At 38.1% G+C, this 21,445-nt stretch overlaps 1 protein-coding gene across 1 annotated transcript; it reads left to right on the forward strand.

Moving 5' to 3' along the window:
- The first annotated feature begins 459 nt into the window (after positions 1–459).
- On the forward strand, positions 460–2,900 carry LOC104245142 (probable polyol transporter 6). Its single transcript, XM_009800708.2, has 2 exons — positions 460–874; positions 1,272–2,900. The coding sequence occupies exons 1-2, from the start codon at positions 775–777 to the stop codon at positions 2,666–2,668; spliced, it is 1,497 nt and encodes a 498-aa protein (XP_009799010.1). The 5' UTR covers positions 460–774; the 3' UTR covers positions 2,669–2,900.
- The last annotated feature ends 18,545 nt before the right edge of the window (positions 2,901–21,445 follow it).

The raw sequence follows: 21,445 nt of genomic DNA on the forward strand, positions 1-21,445 counted from the left end.
CGTTTTTGCATTACATCATATCTTAAACTATGAAGGAAGAAGGCTAATGAGGAACTCCATAAATTATATAAATCCTAATTGTTCGTCATATCTTGAGCTTTTAGCTATAATGAAAGAACTTGGTTATTCTAAAAATTATCTATTGAAAAAAGAAAAGATTTTTATTAAAAAAATTATTTCACCGGACAATAGGGTTCTCTTTCCCATTCGAAATGTGAGAGGGTAAAGTGGATTTTACTCAAAAAAAAAAAAAAAAATCTAAACCAAAGTCAATGCTCCAACTCAAACCGGCGTCGGATACGGGGCGTCACTGGTCAGTCCTATCAGGACTCGTGAGACTTGTAATTCTTATCCACAAATTCTCAAAAATTCAACTATATTACGTTATATTTTTAGAAAACCAAAATAAAGGTGAAGTAGAATTAAAATTTAATATTTGTTCTATATATAGACCCAAAATTAGAAAAGATGAAAGCGCAGAGATCTGGTTTCTTTTATCATTGATCTTCTGTGTTCCAATTGTCTAATTTTGTAGCTGTCATGCATGCACTAGATAAAAGTTATCACTAATTTTCAGTGGGTTCCACAAGTGCATGAAGTCTTAGAATTTTACTGCTGCTACTTGTTTGTGACTTCTATATATATTGTTTCATAGATATCAAGCATTGGAAGATTATAACAAAGATATTAGATTTGACTAATTCAGATTCGTGCCGGATAAGATTATATTATCGAAAGAATTGAGAACATAAAATTAGGATCTTTCATTGAAAAATGATGGAGAAGGGTGGTGGAGAAAATCCCATAAGGATTAACAAATATGCCTGTGCTTGTGCCATTGTTGCCTCCATGATATCCATCATCTTTGGCTATGGTTAGTTCTTTTCTTCTTCCTATATTTTCCATTTTTCCTTATTCCATGATTCTTTTTCTTATTTAGTCATGTTTTATTAAAAACACTTATTGGTCCGACTAATTTAGATTTGTGTCAGATAAGTTTATCCCTACCAAAATTTCTCTTTTTACGGGGTTGAACTCGAGACTTTTGATTAAGAATGAAAGATCTCAATCTCTAAATCTTTAAGATGAATGATTCTTTTCCAAGAACAGCATGATTTGATCTTGTTACAAGATTTTTCCATGCATATAATCATTGAGTTCCTTTATCTATAATATGCTTGTATTTATGCCATAGCTATAATCTACCTACTTAATTACACAAAATATTAGTACTATTAATTGACATAACAAGATTTTATGTTTGATTTCAGATACTGGTGTGATGAGTGGAGCAATGATCTTTGTCAAAGAAGAATTCAAAATCAATGATGCAAAAACAGAAGTACTAGCTGGGATCCTAAATTTATGTGCTTTAGTTGGTTCACTTTGTGCTGGAAGAACCTCTGATTATATTGGCCGACGTTACACCATAGTTATAGCTTCCTTAATTTTCTTGTGTGGATCCGTTATAATGGGATACGGTCCAAGTTACGCGATTTTGTTGTTAGGAAGATGTGTTGCTGGACTTGGTGTTGGTTTTGCACTCATGATCGCACCTGTTTATTCTGCAGAAGTTTCATCTCCATCGTCGCGTGGATTCCTAACTTCTCTTCCAGAAGTTGGAATTAGCATTGGTATTTTACTAGGTTATTTGTCCAATTATATTTTTTCAAGATTGTCACTTAGACTTGGTTGGAGAATGATGTTAGGAATTGCAGCAATTCCTTCATTTTTCTTGGCAATTGGCATTCTCAAAATGCCAGAGTCTCCTAGATGGCTTATTATGAAAGGCCGTTTAGGAGACGCCAAGAAAATATTGTACAAAGTTTCTAATGATCCTCAAGAAGCTGAATTTCGATTGAGGGAAATTAAACAAGCTGTAGGTATCGACGAAAATTGTAACGATGACATTGTCAAGATTCCGGATTCAGTAAAGTCACAAGGTGAAGGTGTTTGGAAAGAATTGCTGCTAAGACCAACACCATCACTTAGATGGATTTTAATTGCTGGTGTGGGAATTCATTTCTTTGAACATGCAACTGGGATTGAAGCTGTAATATTGTACAGCCATAAAATCTTTGACAAAGCAGGAGTTCATGATCATAGTCACCAAATACTAGCCACAGTTGGGGTTGGTTTTACTAAGTTTATATTTATAGTTCTCTCCACTTTCTTGATTGACAAAGCTGGGCGAAGAAAACTATTGTTGACAAGTTTAAGTGGGATGGTAGTGACATTAACTGCACTTGGGATTTTCTTGACTTTGGCAGAAAACTCTGGTGGGAAACTTATTTGGGCTTTGGTCCTTAGCATAATTACAACTTATGCAGTTGTGATGTTTTTCAATATTGGGCTTGGGCCTGTTACTTGGGTATATAGTGCTGAAATATTTCCACTTAAGTACAGGGCATTGGGTGCTGGTATTGGTGTTGCTGTTAATAGGTTGATGAATGCTACTGTTTCAATGAGTTTTCTGTCAATTTCTGCAGCAATTACTACAGGAGGTGCTTTCTTCTTGTTTGCTGGGATATCAGTTGTAGCTTTGATTTTCTTTTACTTTTTCTTGCCTGAGACTAAAGGAAAGTCTTTGGAAGAAATGGAAGCTGTTTTTACTAGAGGGAGACGTACTGAGAATGTTAACAGAGAGGTGGAGATTGTAAAACATTGAAATTGATGGATTGAATTATGCTATAAATTTGTGTATAGTTATTAGTGACTCAAACTCCACCTATGTGCAAATTATAGCCAATTGCACGCTAGGATAAAGGAGGAGGGTTGCATTAGGTTAACGACTAGAGTAAAAGTAGTTATATTTTCCTTTGTTAGTGTAACATTTTCCAAGTGAAGAATTTTCCAATTGTACACCTATATATGTCTGAATATTGGAATAAACTTCTCTTTCATTATAAAAGAATCTTGTTAAGAAACTTGGGGTGTTCTACATATGATTTTTGATTTGTTTTGGCTTAAATCTACTTTTGGTGTTTTCCGAACATTAAAATAAAGAAAGAATTACAAGAAAATACATATGACTTCACATCATAACAAAAAATAGCCAATGTTTTTAAGTTTTACCCCATCTAGTCCACATTGTACATATTTTGAAAGCACTTGCAAATTCAAAATTTGTGTTCTTACAACCATTGCTTCTAAAAGCTATGGAGTTAATTCTTTGTTCTCACAACCATTGTTTTCACTTTCTTTTCTTCTCACATCTTCTACATATGCTTCAAGGGCCCGTGTATTTTCTGCTTCTCCTCTTGTGTCACCTGCTTGCAATTTAAGAAAATTGAAGAGTAGAAGTCCACCATTGAAGACCATTCAAAGCTTTGCTTTTGAAAATGGTTTTTTTTATTTGTGAGTTGTTTGGATTGAGTGTTGTTCCAATTGATTGAAAATATCAAAAGGACTTCAAAATTTAAATTTGAAGTGATTTGGAGTAGATTTGAGCAAGACTTGAGTTAAATTTCAGAAAAGACTGCAAGGAAGAAGACGAAGTCAGTTTTTTGTATAATTATGTATAATCTTGTATAATAGTGTATATGAGTGTAGAAACACACCTTATACACTATTATACTCTTTTATACACCTTTATACAAGTGTCTGTAGACTACTTCTTCCGCAATTTTCAGTTGCAATTCTTGTTCAAAACCAGTCCAAATCTCCATTAAATGACTTCAAATTTTATATACACCCTCCTTATACTATTTCTAACAAGTCTAAATAACATCCACTCCAAATTTCTCACAAAAGCAAATTCGGAATTTAAACCCACATATTTAAGCTTGTTAAAAATTTAATTTTCACCACTCTAATGAATTTGGTTTGTTGAATTAATATTTGAGTCACAGTTATTGATTCGAAAATTAATTTAAAAGCTTGAGGAATATTTTTTAAAAGTTAAATAGTAATTTTGAGAACCTATTGGAGTTGGATGTTGAATCTTAGCCTATTATTTTTGGACTAGTTGGTTGTAAATTGAAATATGAGCTATAAAATTGAAAAGTATGGAGCCCAATTGTTCTAATATGAAATTTTTCCTAAAATAAACCAGAAAGTGATTAAAAATTATTTTGACCAACCTCTAACCTAATCAAAATATTTCAATTTTCACTTTTTACTCCTTCATTCGATAACATGTAAACTTTTACTCTCCCTTTCTTAATTTGTTCAAGTTTCTTTTTCCGATCTTTTCATATTTTAGAAACTCATACATATTTTCTGTCTTTCTCTTTAATATTCTTACTCACCTTTTTTCTCCAAGAAATTTAAGCTTCCAAATAGTTCTATACTTCTATTGCTCAATAAAATCTTATCTAAAATTAACATCTCAAGAAAGATTAAATGAGTTAGCTACATTATCAATTAAAAATGAATTATTGGGGAAAATCGACTAAAAAAGGATTATTAACACTTTGTATCTCAAAAGGCTAGAAAAATAAAATTTAAATAAAAACATATCGTATAACTTTCATTTAAAAATTTAGGCCTCATATTAAATTTTGGCTTTAGGCCCCGCATTTACTTGAGTCGCACCTGCATCGTGGGTAAACATTTTGTAAAAATTGCACGGGGCGCCCTATTTGGTCGCCCCCATTTAACCTATATCCATTTTTTTTAAAACTTCTAACTTGTACCCATTTTTTAAACAACTTCAGCTCCCTTTCTCCCCCCTTCTCCTCCTTCATTTTCTTTTTTCTTCTTCTACAACGATGACTTCAACATTGCTCTCTTTGATTAATGAAGTTAAAGCAAATATACTGAGGACTTTCATTTGGATTATTATAACATTAAAAATCAGTTTCCTCATTGTCTGGAAACACAACTCCGTCATCCATTGCTGAAAATTTACTTGATACCGTGAATGTTTCTGCACAAGGAACCCAGCCTTTAACAGTAAGTTTCAAATTCATTCTTTCCCATGCACATGGAGTTTGTTATTCTTTTTCTTTTCTCTTTTGAGTTTCTTTTTTTTTTTTTTGCTATGAAACGTAGCTCTTGATATATTTAAAACATGAAAGTTAATAGAGTACACAGTAGATGGAACTGAACGATGGATCCGATTACATAAAATCTAATAACGGTAAACTAAAGTTGGGTGAGTTATCAAAAACTAGAACATCTTGATAGTGAGATTCCCCAGTTACAACACAAAAACTTCAGCTCTAGAGCTGAAATTTCCCAGTTACAACACAAAAACTTAAGCTCTAGAGCTAAAGTTTTCAGTTACAACACAAAAACTTAAGCTCTAGAGCTAAAGTTTTCAGTTACAACACAACAACTTCAGCTTTAGAGTTGAAGTTCGCCAGTTACAAAACAAAAGCTTCAGCTATAGAGCTGAACTTCAGGCCCGGCTACTAGAATGCTGAAGTTTTGCGTGATTGCCTTTGCTACTTTAGCATCGTGTGCTGAAGTTATGTGAAAAAGCGGGTACGCTTGCAATTTTTTTTACAAAGCGAGCACAAGTTAAAATGTGACACAAAAAGCGGGTATAGATGCAAATGCCCCAAATATTTTAGCATATATGCAAATATACTGAATGTTAAAGTGATTCTTTTCATCTATTTAAGTTTTTGGTGGACAGAATTGCTTAATAAATGAAATATCAAGTATTCGATAAAATAGTGAAATTCTAAAAGTGCGCACAAAGTAACCGGCACATGCATTACTGCGGTAAAAAAAAGAAAAAAGGTAAAACAATGTGTCCAAGAAGAAGAATTTTCTTTTCCCTTTATATGGTTTAAAAATTAATACTTCTCTCCTTTTCAAATAGAATGTCTTAGTTCACTTTTCACGAGTTCGAGCAATTTATTAACGTATTTCTTTAATATTTTTCAGTCAAATTCTTGTATATATAATTTTGTTTAAGAAGTAGTTTTCTAGCTTTGTAGTAAAAATGGTCAAAATTGACTCAACATCAGTTCAACCGTGAAACAAGACATTCAATAAGGAGAAAAAAAGTATTTTCTTTCTTTTAGTTATTTCGTACATATATCTAGCAACAATCTTAATATTGACTTTTCTCAAATCTTTTAAAAGTTTGTATACTTAAAAAATTTAAAAAATTTATACTTAAATTTTTGATTGTTTTACCTTTTTGTTACAAACATCTTTCTACACGATTCTTCGTTTTTTTAGCATTACTATTTATATATGTCCGCATGTGTGGTCTTTTAACTATGATTAACTAGTAAAAGATAGAGTGGAAAAGAAGAGATAAATATTACATCTAGATATTTTTGGTATATAAACCGAGTAAGCCAACTTTTCCTCCTTAGGGCTCTCAATTAAATTCTCGGTGACTTCCTATTCCTCTCTTTCTTTGTTCTTCTTTTACAAGTAGATTGTATCCTACCTTTCATATGTTATACTTTCGGCTGAATATCTACAATATTTTTTAGTTTGTCTTAAATAATTAACCTACATAGTTGTTTACCCATATGAAGTTTAAAAATTATGTAGGTCGTATGGTTCAACCTACATTGAAGGAGCTTGATCGAGCTCCAAGTTCTTCAATTGAGAGTTGAGCGAAAGAGAATATTCTGGAATATGCAGAATGTAATTTTGGGAAATGAAAAAGTAACTTATTCCATGTAATGAAAAAGTATATATATATATAGTCAAAATCGGGCTTGCTCTTTTTGTGCGACTGATCGAGGCTGAAGCATGATTAATCAAGGATCGACTTCGATTTATATCGAATTATGGTGCAGAGTTAAGTTGTCAAGTTCGAGACCCTGAGACCGATTAAATTCGAGATCGACCAAAATCGAGACCGACCAAGATAGAGACCAGATAAGATGGAGATCGAGGGAAGTTAACTGGGTTGAATAACGAGAGGACAAAATATCCGTAATCAGGCGAGGATCACTGCGCAAATTCCGGCATGTATCAAGAAGAGGCCGATTAATCATCCAATCATGAGATTTCTTACTATATTTAGAATTGTACCAAGAGTAGGACTCTCCTGCTATATAAAGGGGTCTGATCATTTGTAAAGGACATCTTATTCACGTTATATAAAGCAATATATTCTCTTACTCTTAAGCTCTCAATATTTCTGTTGTTGTGTACATACTTTCCGCGAAATATTCACTTGATTCGAGGGCAACCAAGCTCAAGGATCAAAGTTAAACATTTTATTTGGTTTGCTTTATTTATATTCGCAGTTAATTTGATTATCAATTTATGTTTTCTCTCAATTTGTGCTAAGTAAATTACGTGTCCTTAAAACCACAGTATAAATTCAATTATTATCCGTTTTTAGGTAAATAGTTTGGCACCCACCATGGGGTTAATGGTAATAATGATTGCCTGGTATAAATTTTCGTACCCGTCAATGGAAATTTGGAAATTAGTATTTTACACTTGTTCTTTGAAGTGTCTTTGATTATAGGATTAGAAAATGCCAAACTCTCAATCAGCACCTCAACACATTGACAATGATCTCAGTCACCATGGCGAGAATGAGAACATTGCACCAAGAAACATTGTACCCGTCAATGGAAATTTGGAAATTTGGCCGACTCAGTTCACATGTAGCCGTCAATGGAAATTTGGCCGTCGATCCAGAAAGCAGCGTACGTGGGGGTACCCGATCAGCTACTCAGAATGCACATGGCGGTGAAGATGGCGGGATCATCTTGCGGGTAATCTTCGAAATGTTGCAGGCCCAACAGGCAACAATAGCTCAACTCCAAAATCAGAACCAAATGCCAAGCAGGGTCGAACCCGATTCATCCCAAGAAGTTATACACAGGGTCGAATCGGCTTCGAGAAAATCGAACGAGAAGGAATCGAAGACCAATCCTGCTATTATTAAGATGCTCGAAGAATTGATAAAGCAGATCGAGACAGGGGAAAAAAGATCAGGGAAAATGATAAGAAGGTGGAAACCTATAACTCCAGGGTCGACCGAATTCCGGGGGCACCACCAATATTGAAAGGACTAGATTCTAAAACGTTTGTACAAAAACCTTTCCCCCCAAGTGCGGCTCCGAAGCCAATCCCCAAGAAGTTCTGTATGCCTGAGATTCCTAAGTATAACGGGACGACTGATCCAAATGAACACGTCACCTCGTATACGTGCGCCATCAAAGGAAATAACTTGGAAGATGACGAAATTAAATCTGTATTGCTGGGAAATTCAGGGAGACTCTATAGAAGGGTGCCACGATATGGTATCATAATTTATCACCTAATTCTATTGACTCGTTTGCTATGCTTGCAAATTCTTTTGTAAAGGCACGCGCCGGAGCCATTAAGGTCGTAACAAGAAAGTCGGACCTTTTCAAGGTAAGGCAGAAGCACAACGAGATGCTTAGGGATTTCGTATCTCGGTTCCAAACGGAGAGAATGGATTTGCCACCAGTCACCGACGATTGGGCTGTTCAAGCTTTCACTCAAGGTCTCAATATTCGGAGTTCCATAGCTTCACAGCAGTTGAAGCAAAAATTGATCGAGTATCCAGCAGTCCTTGGGCCTATGTACATAATATATATCAGTCGAAGACCAGGGTTGAGGATGATTAACAAGGGACTCCTTCCGGGTCCATTTATCCTAACATGCCCGTGGATAGAATCAAGAGGGATATCGACCGAGAGACAAGGTCGAATAGAGATATCAACCATACAGCAGAGACCATAGAGGCAGTGGGTCTAGGCGAAACTTTGCACGGAATGAGAGGAGAAATGATCAAGGTCAAAGTTCACGGGGACTCATGAGCAAGGGTAGTTTCGACAGGGATGTTGGGCCAAAAGAAGCAACGTCTTTAGGAATATAACTTCGGCGTAGATGCATCCGCTATCATATCAGCCATCAGACGTATCAAGGATACTAGATGGCCTCAGTCTCTGCAGAGCGATACGGCCTAGAGAAATTTCAACCAAATATGCAAGTATCATGGCACCCATAGCCATAAAATGGAAGATTGCAGGCAGCTAAAGGAGGAAGTTGCCTGATTGTTCAACGAGGGGCATCTTCGGGAATTCCTAAGTGATCGGGCCAAGAATCACTTCAAAAATAGAGATTCCAGTAGACAGAACGAGCAGGAAGAACCACTACACGTGATTCATATGATCGTTGGAGGGGTCGATACTCCTCAAGGACCAGTCACCATGGTGTCGATCACAAGGGAGAAGCGAACTCGGGATTACGTGCTGAAAGGAACCTTGTCTTTCAATGAAGAGGATTCAAAAGGGATCAAATAACCCCACAACGATGCACTGGTAATATCTGTACTTATGAATAAGACTCAAGTTAAATATATTTTATTTGATCCATGTAGCTCGTCCAACATAATTTGATCAAGGGTCGTAGAACAACTCGGCCTACATGATCAGGTTGTACCCGCGACCCGAGTTCTAAACGGCTTTAATATGGCACGTGAAACCACCAAATGTGAAATAGCTTTTCCAGTAAATGTCGCTAGAACCATCTAAGAAATGAAGTTCCATGTGATCGAGGGCGATATGAGGTATAATGCCCTATTCGGGAGACCGTGGATCCATAACATGAGGGCAATGCCTTTGACCCTTCACCAGGTTCTAAAATTCCTAACGCCAGAGGGAGTCAAAACAACCTATAGGGAGCAACCCTCCACCAAGGAAATGTTTGCCATCGATGAACTAATACCGATATGGGCACTCTCATCAACAAAAGGGTCAAGTTCGAAGGGAAAGTAGGAGGTTAAATAGCAACCACATACACCGGCCTCGACCCAACCGGAGGAGCAGGGGACTTACAAGGATGATGACTATATGGTACCTCGATCCTTCATAATCCTCGATGATTCTAACGCCACAAAATCAACGATCGAAGAGCTGGAACAAATCATACTAATCGAGCATCTACCCGATCGAAAGGTATACCTGGGCATAGGGTTAACTCCAAAGCTCAAGAAAGAACTTATTCAATTTCTTATAGCTAATATGGATTGTTTTTCCTGGTTCCATCTCGATATGACAAGGATCCCACCGCAGATCACTACTCATAAACTAAGCATGGACCCGAAGTTCTGCCCGGTGAAACAAAAACGGAGGCCTCAGTCCGAGGTCAAACACACTTTCATCAAAGACGAGGTGACTAAAATTCTCAAAATAGGATCCATCTGGGAAATAAAATATCTCGAATGGTTAGCGAATGTAGTAGTAGTTCCTAAAAAGAGAAACAAGCTTAGGATGTGTGTAGACTACAAAGACCTAAATAAAACATGCCCCAGGGATTCTTTTCCGTTACCTAACATCGACCGCATGATCAATGCCACAACCGGCCACAAGATCCTCAGTTTTCTCGATGCCTATTCCGGGTAAAACCAAATATAAATGAACCCGGAAGACCAAGAAAAAACTTCATTCATCACTAATTATGGTGCCTACTATTATAATGTAATGCCATTCGGACTAAAAAATGCTGGTGCAACTTATCACGCCTAGTAAACCGAATGTTCGAAGTCCAAATAGGGAAATCTATAGAAGTTTATATTGATGACATGCTAGTTAAGTCCCTGCGAGCAGAGGACCATTTGAAGCATTTGCAGGAACTTTCGGTATACTGAAGAAATACAATATGAAGCTCAACCCGGAGAAATATGCATTCAGGGTCGGGTCCGGCAAGTTTCTCGGATTCATGGTGTCGAATCGGCAAATCGAGATCAACACCAATATGATCAAAGCAATCGAGGATATCACGGTAGTGGATAATGTGAAAGCCATACAAAGGCTAACCGGGTGCATTGTAGCCCTGGGTCGATTCATCTCGAGATCGTCCAACAGAAGTCATCGATTCTTTTCGTTGTTAAAAAAGAAGAACAATTTCACATGGACCCTAGAATGTCAAAGAGCTTTGGAGGAACTTAAGCAATACTTGTCGAGCCCGCCGCTGCTTCACACGCCAAAGGCAGAGGAACAACTTTACTTATATCTGGCAGTATCAGAGATAGCGGTAAGTGGGGTCCTAGTCTGAGAAGAACAAGGTACATAATTCCCTATCTATTATATTAGTGGGACCCTAAGTCAAGCCGAAACTAGATATCTTCATCTAGAAAAGTTAGCACTCACTTTGATAAGCACCTCTAGGAAACATAAATCATACTTTCAATGCCATCCCATATGTGTTGTAACAACTTGTCATCTTCGAAATATTTTGCATAAACCCGAGCTTTCAGTGCAATTGGCCAAATGGGCCATAGAACTCAGCGGGTACGATTTTGAGTATCGACCCCGAATAACCATCAAGTCTCAAATCTTGGTAGGCTTCGTGGCTGACTTCACGCCAGCCCCAGTGCCGAGGTTTAAAGAGAATTATTAGTCAACTCGGGTACATCTTCGGGGATCTGGACCCTCTTTACAGACGGTGCTTCGAACGTGAAAGGGTCCGGACTCGGCATCGTGCTAAAACCACCCACAGGTAACGTGGTTAGACAATCTATTAGAACTATAAAATTGCCTAACAACGGGGATGGATATGAGTCCATGATTGTAGGTCGACAAAGGCTTGGGAGCAGAGGTGATCGAAGCCAAATACGACTCCCTCCTCATTGTGAATTAGGTTAACAGAACCTTTGAAGTTCGAGAGGAATGAATGAAAAGATACTTTGATAAGCTACAAGTAACTGTACACCGGTTCAAAGAATAAACTTTGCAACATGTGCCTCGAGATCAAACAACGAAGCTGATGCCCTCGCAAATCTAGGCTCGTCAGTCAAAAGATGAACTCAATTTGGGGGCTATAGTACAACTCATGAGGTCAGTGGTCGACGAAGGTCACGCCGAGGTAAACTCCATAAGCTTGACCTGGGATTGGAGAAACAAATACATAGAGTATTTGAAGAACGGAAAACTTCCTTCAGATCCAAAGGAATCGAGGGCCCTACGCAATAAGGCAACCCGATTTAGCTTATCTGAAGATGGAACCTTACTCAGAAGGATGCTCAATGGTCCACTAGCGATATGTTTGGGACTGAGAGATAGCGATTTTGTTTTGAGGGAAGTCCAAGAAGGCACATATGGGAACCAATCAGGCGCCGAATCATTGGTTCGAAAAGTAATCAGAGCTGATTATTACTGGATTGACATGGAAAAAGATGCGACAGAGTTTGTGCAAAAATATGATAAATGTCAAAGACATGCTCCGATGATTCATCAACCTGGGGAGCTACTGCATTCGGGTTTATCCCCACGACCGTTTATGAAGTGGGGGATGGACATCGTCGACCCTCTTTCATCGTCACCAGGTAAGGCTCAATTTGTTTTATTTATGACTGACTATTTCTTTAAGTAAGTTAAAGCACATGCCGATCAGAAAGTTAGGGATAAAGAAGTCATCAACTCATTTGGGACCACATCGTATGTCGATTCTGTACTATATGAAATTGCATGTGACAATAGAAAACAATTCATCAGCAGCAAGGTGCCAAATTTCTCGAAGGCCTCAAGATCAAAAGGATTTTATCAACATCTTATCACCCTAGTGGGAATGGGCAAGCCGAATCAACCAACAAAACCATAATACAAAACCTCAAGAAAAGGTAGACCGATGCCAAAGGAAAATGGAGAGAAGACCTGCCCGAAGTCCTTTGGGCGTATCACACAACTTTGAATTCCAGTACCGGGGAAACCCCGTTCTATTTGGTTTATGGCACTGAAGCTTTAATACCGGTTGAAGTTGGGGAGCCAAGCATCAGATTATGATATGCGATGAAGGAATCAAATGACAAGGGCATGAATACGAGCCTATAACTATTAGATGAACGACGTGAAGATGCCTTTGTTTGATTGGCTGCCTAGAAACAATGAATCGAAAGGTATTACAATCGAAAGGCCAACCTTCAATATTTTAATATGGGGGACTTGGTACTAAGAGAGGTCACGTTAAACACCTGAAATCCAAACGAAGGAAAATTGAGTCCAAACCGGGAAGGGCTGTACCAAATTCTCGAGATCATAGGGAAATGATCCTATAATCTCGGAACGATGGACGGAGAATAACTACCAAATAATTGGGACGTAACTCATCTCAAACGATATTACTACTAGGGAACGACCCCATTTCAATTCTTTTTATTTTTTGACTGACACTTGCAAGTTATCGGCGAGGAGCGGTACAATGCCTTTAGGTCTAAAAGCACGTGTTGCACTCTTTTTCCTTTGAACTATTTTTTTCCAAATGAGTTTTTCAGCACAGTTTTTAACGAGGCAACAGTAGATCGTGCTACCTTAGAATTGAAGGCAGATCACAAATCGGTATCAAAGACTGTATCTATAGTATCCAAGATTTCTCTACAATCAACCTCGAATACTAGGGGGATTACCCTCAGATATTGAATTGTTCTAGCAAGGAAATTATTTCGAAATGAAGGGGTCTCAATAGGTAGGATTTATTGTAAGGGCCAAACGGTTAAAATGAACTGTGCCCAAATAGATTGCCCGAGCCCTGACATAAAACATGTACGCATGTGTGATTATTTTTTACAAGAATAAAGAGAAGTACTTTCCTTGCAACTATTTAATGTCTTGGAAAAATTTCCACTTTACAACCCCATACTTTCGATCTATTATGGAAATGAGCCCAAGGGTCGATTGCAATCAGAGTTCGGATAATCACTCCAACACTCGGGGACTGCCGCCCATAAAATAAACTCGAACATAACGAACCATTGAACGTCGAGGGCATAAGACCTCTTAGGCAACCCTCGAATTTTAAAGGCCACGACCATGCCCACTCGGGGACTATTATCTTAGGCAAGCCTAGATAACTCGGGAAAGCAAACTTACCGGGCTACACCCAAACTAAAAGGCTACATCCAATTTAGCACGGTTCGGAGACGTCCGAAATCCGTAACAAAAATAGGCCTTCGAAAAAGAAAAAAATCTTTCACAACCGGTTCTAAAGGCTACCCTTGGCAGAAGCTTAAACTTGAGATATTTTCAGGAAAAAACTTCAGTAACATTGAACCCCGATAATGCCTTAACCCGAAAAGGCAATAAAGGCAAGGTTTTATTCGAACCTTCGAACACAACCTTATTATTTCATGCTAAGGGATTATAACCTTTGTGAACACGAATGATGAAACAAAAAAAAAAATTGAAAGTCGAAAGGATAGAAAGACTTATAGCCTTATATATATATATGTTTAAACGATCATTTTACAAAGGCCAGATCGGCCAATTATAAAATTTACAAAGTCCTAAGGGCTACTTTCACTTTGAGTTCGAGAAATCATTCTTACTTGGCTAGAAAGCCTAAGGGATACCTTATTTTGAGTTCGAGCAGGTCCTCACTCGACCATTAAGCTTAAGGGCTGCATAAATTCAAGTTCGAATAATCATTGGGGGTCCATCGATTAGAAACAGTCGAGGGTAAGGCTTATTATCGGTCCTCACCATCCCAAACCTTGGATCCTCAAACACAACTTCACAATCTTTTGCTAAGGCAGTTTAACCCTTACATGAAATAACAAAAAAGACAACAGATTCAGAAGCCATGGAAGGCAAAAAAATTTCATCATCAAAATCTTTTTACAAGGGCCATATGGCCCGATCAAGAATTCTTTACAAAGGCCAATCAGCCTCAACAGAAAAGCAAAAATCACAAAGCCTAAGCAGCATGGTCCTTATCGGAGGAAGTTTCTTCATCCTCGGAGTCTTCTCCACCAGATTCGCTCAAACTTTCGGAGTCTTCCTCAGGGAAAGCAATTTTTGAGCCCTTATTTCTTCTGCTCTGGCAATCTCGATTTTAGCGGATATATCGAAACCCTGAACACGGGTTCCCTCGAGAGCCTCCCTTGGAGCTTGCCACTTTGCATGATTCACCATGCTCTTGGCATGTGTCTGGGTAGCTTCGACATCGACATTGTATTGGGTCGCATTGGCTTCGGCCTTAGTGTTGGCGACTGCCGCCTCAAATTTGGCCACTTCGAGCTCTCTCGCCAAGTTGGCTAAATTGGACTGAAGCTCCTCAATTTTCTTTCCTTTTACCGAGGCCTTCTCCCTTGCAGCCGAAGCTGAGAGTCGGCCGACTCTAGCTCTACTTGGGCGGCCTCCTTTTTTGAAGCTAAGATGTCCATACACCCCTCGAACTTTTCAGCCTCAGCTTGTACTTCGTCTATTTGCCTTTGAATGTCCTTGATATGTTTGAACCTCAACCTACAGAATTGATCGTTAGTTGTTATCTCCAGCTCATATTCACTATCGTGAAGCACCCGAAATACCTGCTCGGCTATCTCAGCATGCTCGTCTCGAGCCGCCACCAAATCTGCCTGAAGCTTCTCACTGAGAAGCTTGTAGGTATCACATTTCTCTGTGAGGCCTTGAACCTCAGCCTTGAGCTCTTCTCGGATTCGAAAAAAGGCCTCGTGATGCAGCACCGAAGCCTACAAGTAAGGAAGAAAATGTTAGAACTATCTACAATTCAAAGTTTTAAAAAGATAATGGAACGATCTTTGAACTTACCCAATTTAGAGCATGTTGGGCCTCGTTGAACAAACAAGTGACTTCCACCTCATCCATCTTGGCTTGGTCTTCTCCGGTGACCAAGCACCGGAGATAGATAGCCACCCCTACGGGGGCAAAAAGAACTCGAGCATTCTCCGGAACCGAGATAATAATCGATTTCTTACGCCCGAGATCGACAATGGGGCCAGAAACTGATTGGTCAGTTTAAAGCTCGAGTAAACCTCACTCGAGCTCTTCCTCTATACATCCAAGTCACCCAGACCGGTGAAATCTTCCAACTCCAACAAATAGCCACGTAAAGGGTCTTCTGCTCTATGGACCCCTTCCCCGTGGCAAGTCTCCATCACTTGAGCTTCATGCATCATCGACTCAATGAATGAAGGGAAATCTCCGATATCTACTACCCCAAGTAAATCATTTTGGGAACAACCTTCTTCTTGGGAAGCCTCGAGCATGGTTCCTACACTAGCATCGACTGCTTTCTCATTATCCTTCTCACCCCGAGGTGAAGCGTCTTCAGCTTTTTCTGGCTTGGGGACTTCGTCAAGTCGAGGCACAGCAGTTTCAGCCCCCGCCGGCTCAATAGTTCCTTGAATCTTAGTGCCAGTTCGCACACGGGCTACCAGCCCAGAATCTTCTTCTTCTTTGTCTTCTTCGGCCTTGTCCCTTAGCTAATTGACTAACTCCAAATTTAGGTGGATGACGTTCCCCTTAGGTTTACGGGGCCTCCTAGCTAATTTTTTCTTTTTCGAGCTCGGAGAGCTCGGAGCCCCTTTTCTTTTCTTCTCTTTTGCCTGCTTTCGGGAAGGTGGAGGGGAAAACGTCTCTTCTTCAACAGAGGGGGGCCTCACTGCTAAATCCTTCTTGAGGCCTACAAAAGGAAAATAACGAGTAAGTTCAATACGAAGCCTGAATGGAAACCGTTCTAAGAAAAGAAGATTACCATGGTTACGGGAATACCATTGACCCTTTGATAACTCCATCCAAGCACGCTCGGAATTAGACTTTTGCGACACTAAGCCCTCGACCCATTTCCTGAGATCGAGGATTACTTCCGGCTCGTGGGCTATAGCCACAACACAAAAAACTTAGATTAGGAAAGAAGATGAGAAGTAAAATGGCAAAGTTAGATATTCAAGGAAAAGCAATACTTACGGTTCATGTTTCATTTTTCAAGAAATGATATGTCTTCGGCAGGGATCAGGTCCGAGGTCTTTATTAGGACAAATCGGCCCATCCAATCTCAGTTTCGGGTCTCGTCTATGCTCGAGAATAGGGGTTTGGTGGCTCGGCAGTAAAGCTTGATCAATCCTCCTTGATAAAGCCGAGGATCGTAGAGACGCATAAGGTGATCGAGGGTAAAAGGATGCCCCTCGATCTTGTTTACAAAAAATTGAAGAAGGATTACAATCCTCTAGAATGATGGATGGATCTGGCCAAAGGTCACATTATACCTCTTGCAGAAGGCAACGATGATGGGGTCTAAAGGACCCGATGTGAAAGGATAAATGTAAACACTTAAAAACCCTTCCACATAGGTAGTGATTGATTCCTCAGGCGAGGGCACCACCACTGCTTGTCAAACCAGTTGCAATCCTTTTTAACTTGGTCGAGGAGACCGACGGTAATTGTGCATATGTATCTCGACATTGGTTCACACGACCCAGTGTCGAGGGTGTATTCTCTATATTAAAATCGACAGCAGTGGGGCACTTTGTCGGAATGAAGTCCTCTAGGGGAGGTTCTGCCGCGGCTCCATCCTGGCGGGCCTTGATGAAGAAACAGTTTCCTTTCACGGAATAGTTTTTAAAGTCTTAGCCATTTTTACTTTTAAAAAGGAAGAATAATGGGGACTAGGAAATAACACTTGTTATTTTGTGATGAAACATGCGAAGAAACACCAGAGATCTAAGAGCACAAAGCATTGAGTAATGAGAAGGAATTTTGAAGAAGATTTGAAAGTAAAGTTTGGGCAAAAGAAGACGTTTCGGTTACCAACAAGACGGTTCAAATCTGGTAGTGATCGACCATCGACTGGCATGCATTAAATTCCTGGGAAACTATACCAACAAGACGTTTCAGTTACCTCTTTTGCTTATGTCATGATGCTTACATCACGATGTATCGAGGTGATGATCGAGGGATTAAATCATTTCTTGTCATTACTCTCCGAAAAATGAGAGGACTATGTGTATACGATCAAAATCAAGCTTTCCCTTTTTGTGCGACTGATCGAGGCTGAAGCATGATTACATAAGGATCGACTTCGATTTATATCGAACTATATTGCAGAGTTAAGTTGTCAAGCTCGAGACCCTGAGATCGATTAAGTTTGAGACCGACCAAGATCAGGATCGAATAAGATGGAGATTGAGGGAAGCTTACTGGGTCAAATAACAGGAGGACAAAATATCTGCAATCAGGCGAAAATCACGGTGCAAATTCTGGCACGTATCAAGAAGAGGCCGATTAATCTGCCAATCATGAGATTTCTTATTGTGTTTAGAATTGTATCAAGAGTAGGACTCCCCCTACTATATAAAGAAGGTCTAATGATTTGTAAAGGACATCATATTCACGTTACATAAAGCAATATATTCTCTTGCTCTTAAGCTCTCAATATTTCTGTTGTTGTGTTCATACTTTCCGGCAAAATATTCACTTGGTTCGAGGGCAACCAAGGTCAAGGATCAAAGCTATACATTTTATTTGGTTTTCTTTATTTATATTCGCAGTTAATTTCATTGTCAATTTAAGCTTTCTCTCAATTTGTGCTAAGTAAATTACGTGTCTTTAAAACCACAATATTCAATTGTTATGCATTTTTAAGGTAAACAATATACACGTGTGAGTAGAAAATAGAAAAATGTCTAGATTACTCTCTAGCCAACTAAGTGTGTTGCTGACAGCTGGCACGCCACTAACTACTAACTGACTAACTGATGATGTACAAGATAAATATAACTATGACTAATTCTTAATAACCTCCCCCCCAATTCCCCCAAGTTGGAGGTAAAAAATTCACTGCCAACTTGCTGAGTACAAAAGTGTGCTTGATCCCAGTTAGGGCCTTGGTTAGGATGTCAGCCAACTGATCATATATGGAGATATGATGGAGAGAGATCAAACCATCTTGGAGCTTGTTCCTCACGAAATGACAATTTGACTTTTATGTATTTTATTTGTTCATGAAAAACAAGATTTCTAGCCATATGTACACTAGCCAAATTATCACAGAAGACTGAAATAGGATGCTGACAAGGAACTGCAAGTTCCTCCAATAATTTCCTCACCTATACTAACTCTCCAACTACCTTTCTTACATATATGTGTTCTACTTCTGTAGAAGACAATGAAACTGTGTCATGTTTCTTTGACTTCCACCTGATAGGGCTATTGCCAAGCAACACAATATACCCACTTATAATCTTCTTGAGTCAGGGCATGCGGCCTTGTATGAGCCACAATAGGCTTCTAGTGTATAGTTGGTGCTATTTGATAGGACAATACCCAAGCTTGGATCATTCTTTAGGTATCTCAAAACATGCATGGAAGCCTTGAGGTGTGGTTCTCTAGGAGCTTGCATAAATTGACTTGGGCGTTGCATACTATATGTTATATTCAACCTTATATTAGTGAGGATGTTTAACTTTCCAACAAGCTTTCGATAATAAATAAGATTTGTTAGCAAAAACCCTTCAGCAGCCTTCAACTTGACTGTACAAACAAGTGGAGAGAAGAGTGCTGAATATCCCAAGCAGTCATATTCCTTCAGTAGATCAGTAGCAAATTTTCTTTGGGATATGATCACTCTATCATCCTTGTAGAAGATTTTTTTTATCCTAGAACATAATGCAATTTTTCTAGATCCTTTGTTCTAAATTTGTTGTGTAGGAAGGCTTTTAAGCTTTTAATTTCTTCCAAATATGTCCCTGTGAGGATAACATCATCTACATATATTGCCACAAATATAGCTGAAGTCCCAGTTTTCTTATAAAAAAAAAAAGAATTATCATTTGTTGAGTGTGCAAAAACTCTAGAACAAAGTCCCTCTGTCAGCTTATCATACCATTGCCTGTTGTCTTGCTTTAGCCCATACAAAAATTATTTTTAACTTGCATACTAGACTTGGAGTGTCCACTTGCAAACCTTGAGGAACCTCCACATACACCTTTTCATGTAGATCTCCATGCAAAAATACATTATTTACATCCAGCTAAAAGAGATCCCAGCCCTTCTTCACTTCTATACTGATTAAGGTTTTAACAATCGTCATCTTCATTATAGTAGAGAAAGTTTCTATATAGTCAATTCTAACTCGTTGAATATAGGGGTGAAAAAAATGGCCCAACGCCATTTGACCCACCCTCCTAACCTACCCAGGTTTTAATGGATTGGACATGAGCTATTTTAATGATGGGCTAAGTTTGGGCACAACCCAACTAAACTCATTTATTTTTAGTAGCTTAAATCAACCCATGGTTTTAGCCCAAACCCATGAATAACAATTGTCCCTTAAAGCTTCTAGGGTGTGTTTAGTATGAAGAAAAATATTTTCTTTGAAATATATTTTTCATTTATCTATAAAATGAGTGATTTTGTAACTTATTTTTTCATGTTTGATTGGTGAGTGGAAAATATTTTTCAGAAATATTTTCTAGTAGTTGGTTAGAGAGTCGAAAATATTTTTTAGGAAAATAATTTTCTATACTACTCTCTTCAACCCCCCTCCCCCTCCACCCAAATCCCCATGTTTCCTGTGCCCTCAAACCCCCCCTCCCCCCCAAAAAAAAACTCAAATTTTCAGAACTCTATTTTCTTCAAGAATTTAATTATTCTTTTAAAAATTCACACAAATCGAAATAAAATAATGTGCTGATTTACTTTTTTCACACAAGAATAACTTTCATAACTAAAAAGAAAATACTCCTTTTCTTGTTGAAATAAAATAAAAGTACGCTTTTTACAACATGAAAAGAAAGAATTTTTTTAGTTAAAATAATAAAATACTTTTTCTACAATATGAATAAAAAAGTACTCATTTTGTGAAAAAAAAATTCTTTTGTACATCATGAAAGAAATTACTTATTTTATTGAAATGAAAGAAAATATCTTTCTACATCATAAAAAGAGAATACTCTGTTTGTTGAAATGAAAAGAAAATACTCTATCTATAACATGAAAAAAGTACTTTGAATAATATTTCTATTTAGGACGGGGGATGGGAGTTCGGGGGTTGGTTTGGTTTGTGGGAGATGGTTTGGGGTGGGTGAACAGTTCTAATTTTACTACTTTTTATTATTTTGTTCTTTGTTAGTAGTATAAGAGAAAGAACTATCAAATAAAGTTCTAAATCTAAATTGAGCAAAGAAATCATTAGACATGAATTGACATTTGTTCCAAAACATAATATAAGAAGCAATAGGAAAAAAGAATAAAAAAAATCATCATCATAAACCATTCGAGAATGATATTTATTAAAAATGAAAAATAAAAATTATTGTTATATATGTGAGAATATTTTATATATGCTTGTTTAAAAGTTGAGAATATTATAAAGATTTGGTCAATTTGGACGGGTTGGGATACAATTTATTATTTATCCCATCTTGACCCAACTCATCTTAACTCAAGTGAACTTTGCCAGGGTTGGACAATGACCCATTTAATGGGTCAGCCCATCTTGACCATCCCAAATACAACCCAAACAACCCATTTGCCACTCCTAGTTGAGTATACTGTTTTACCACAAGTCTTGCTTTGAATCTCTCTACACTCCTATCTACCTTGTGTTTGATTTTGTACACCCACTTACATCCTACAACCTTCTTTCCTGCAGGAAAAGGTACTAAATCTCATGTATGATTATCATATAAGGCCTCAAACTCTAGTGTCATATCTGCTTGCCATGCAAGGTTCATGTCTGCCTCCTCATATGAGCATGGCTCACGATCATGAGAAATGTCTCTCATAACTTGCTAACTATTTGCACT

This window comes from Nicotiana sylvestris, chromosome 2 (assembly GCF_000393655.2).
Source record: "Nicotiana sylvestris chromosome 2, ASM39365v2, whole genome shotgun sequence".
Lineage (NCBI taxonomy): Eukaryota > Viridiplantae > Streptophyta > Magnoliopsida > Solanales > Solanaceae > Nicotiana > Nicotiana sylvestris.

Bases quoted from the DNA above. Each gene is read 5' to 3' on its own strand.
- LOC104245142 (XM_009800708.2), top strand. From the start codon at position 775: ATGATGGAGAAGGGTGGTGGAGAAAATCCCATAAGGATTAACAAATAT. The intron at 875-1,271 runs GTTAGTTCTTTT...GTTTGATTTCAG, and splicing joins ATCCATCATCTTTGGCTATG to ATACTGGTGTGATGAGTGGA.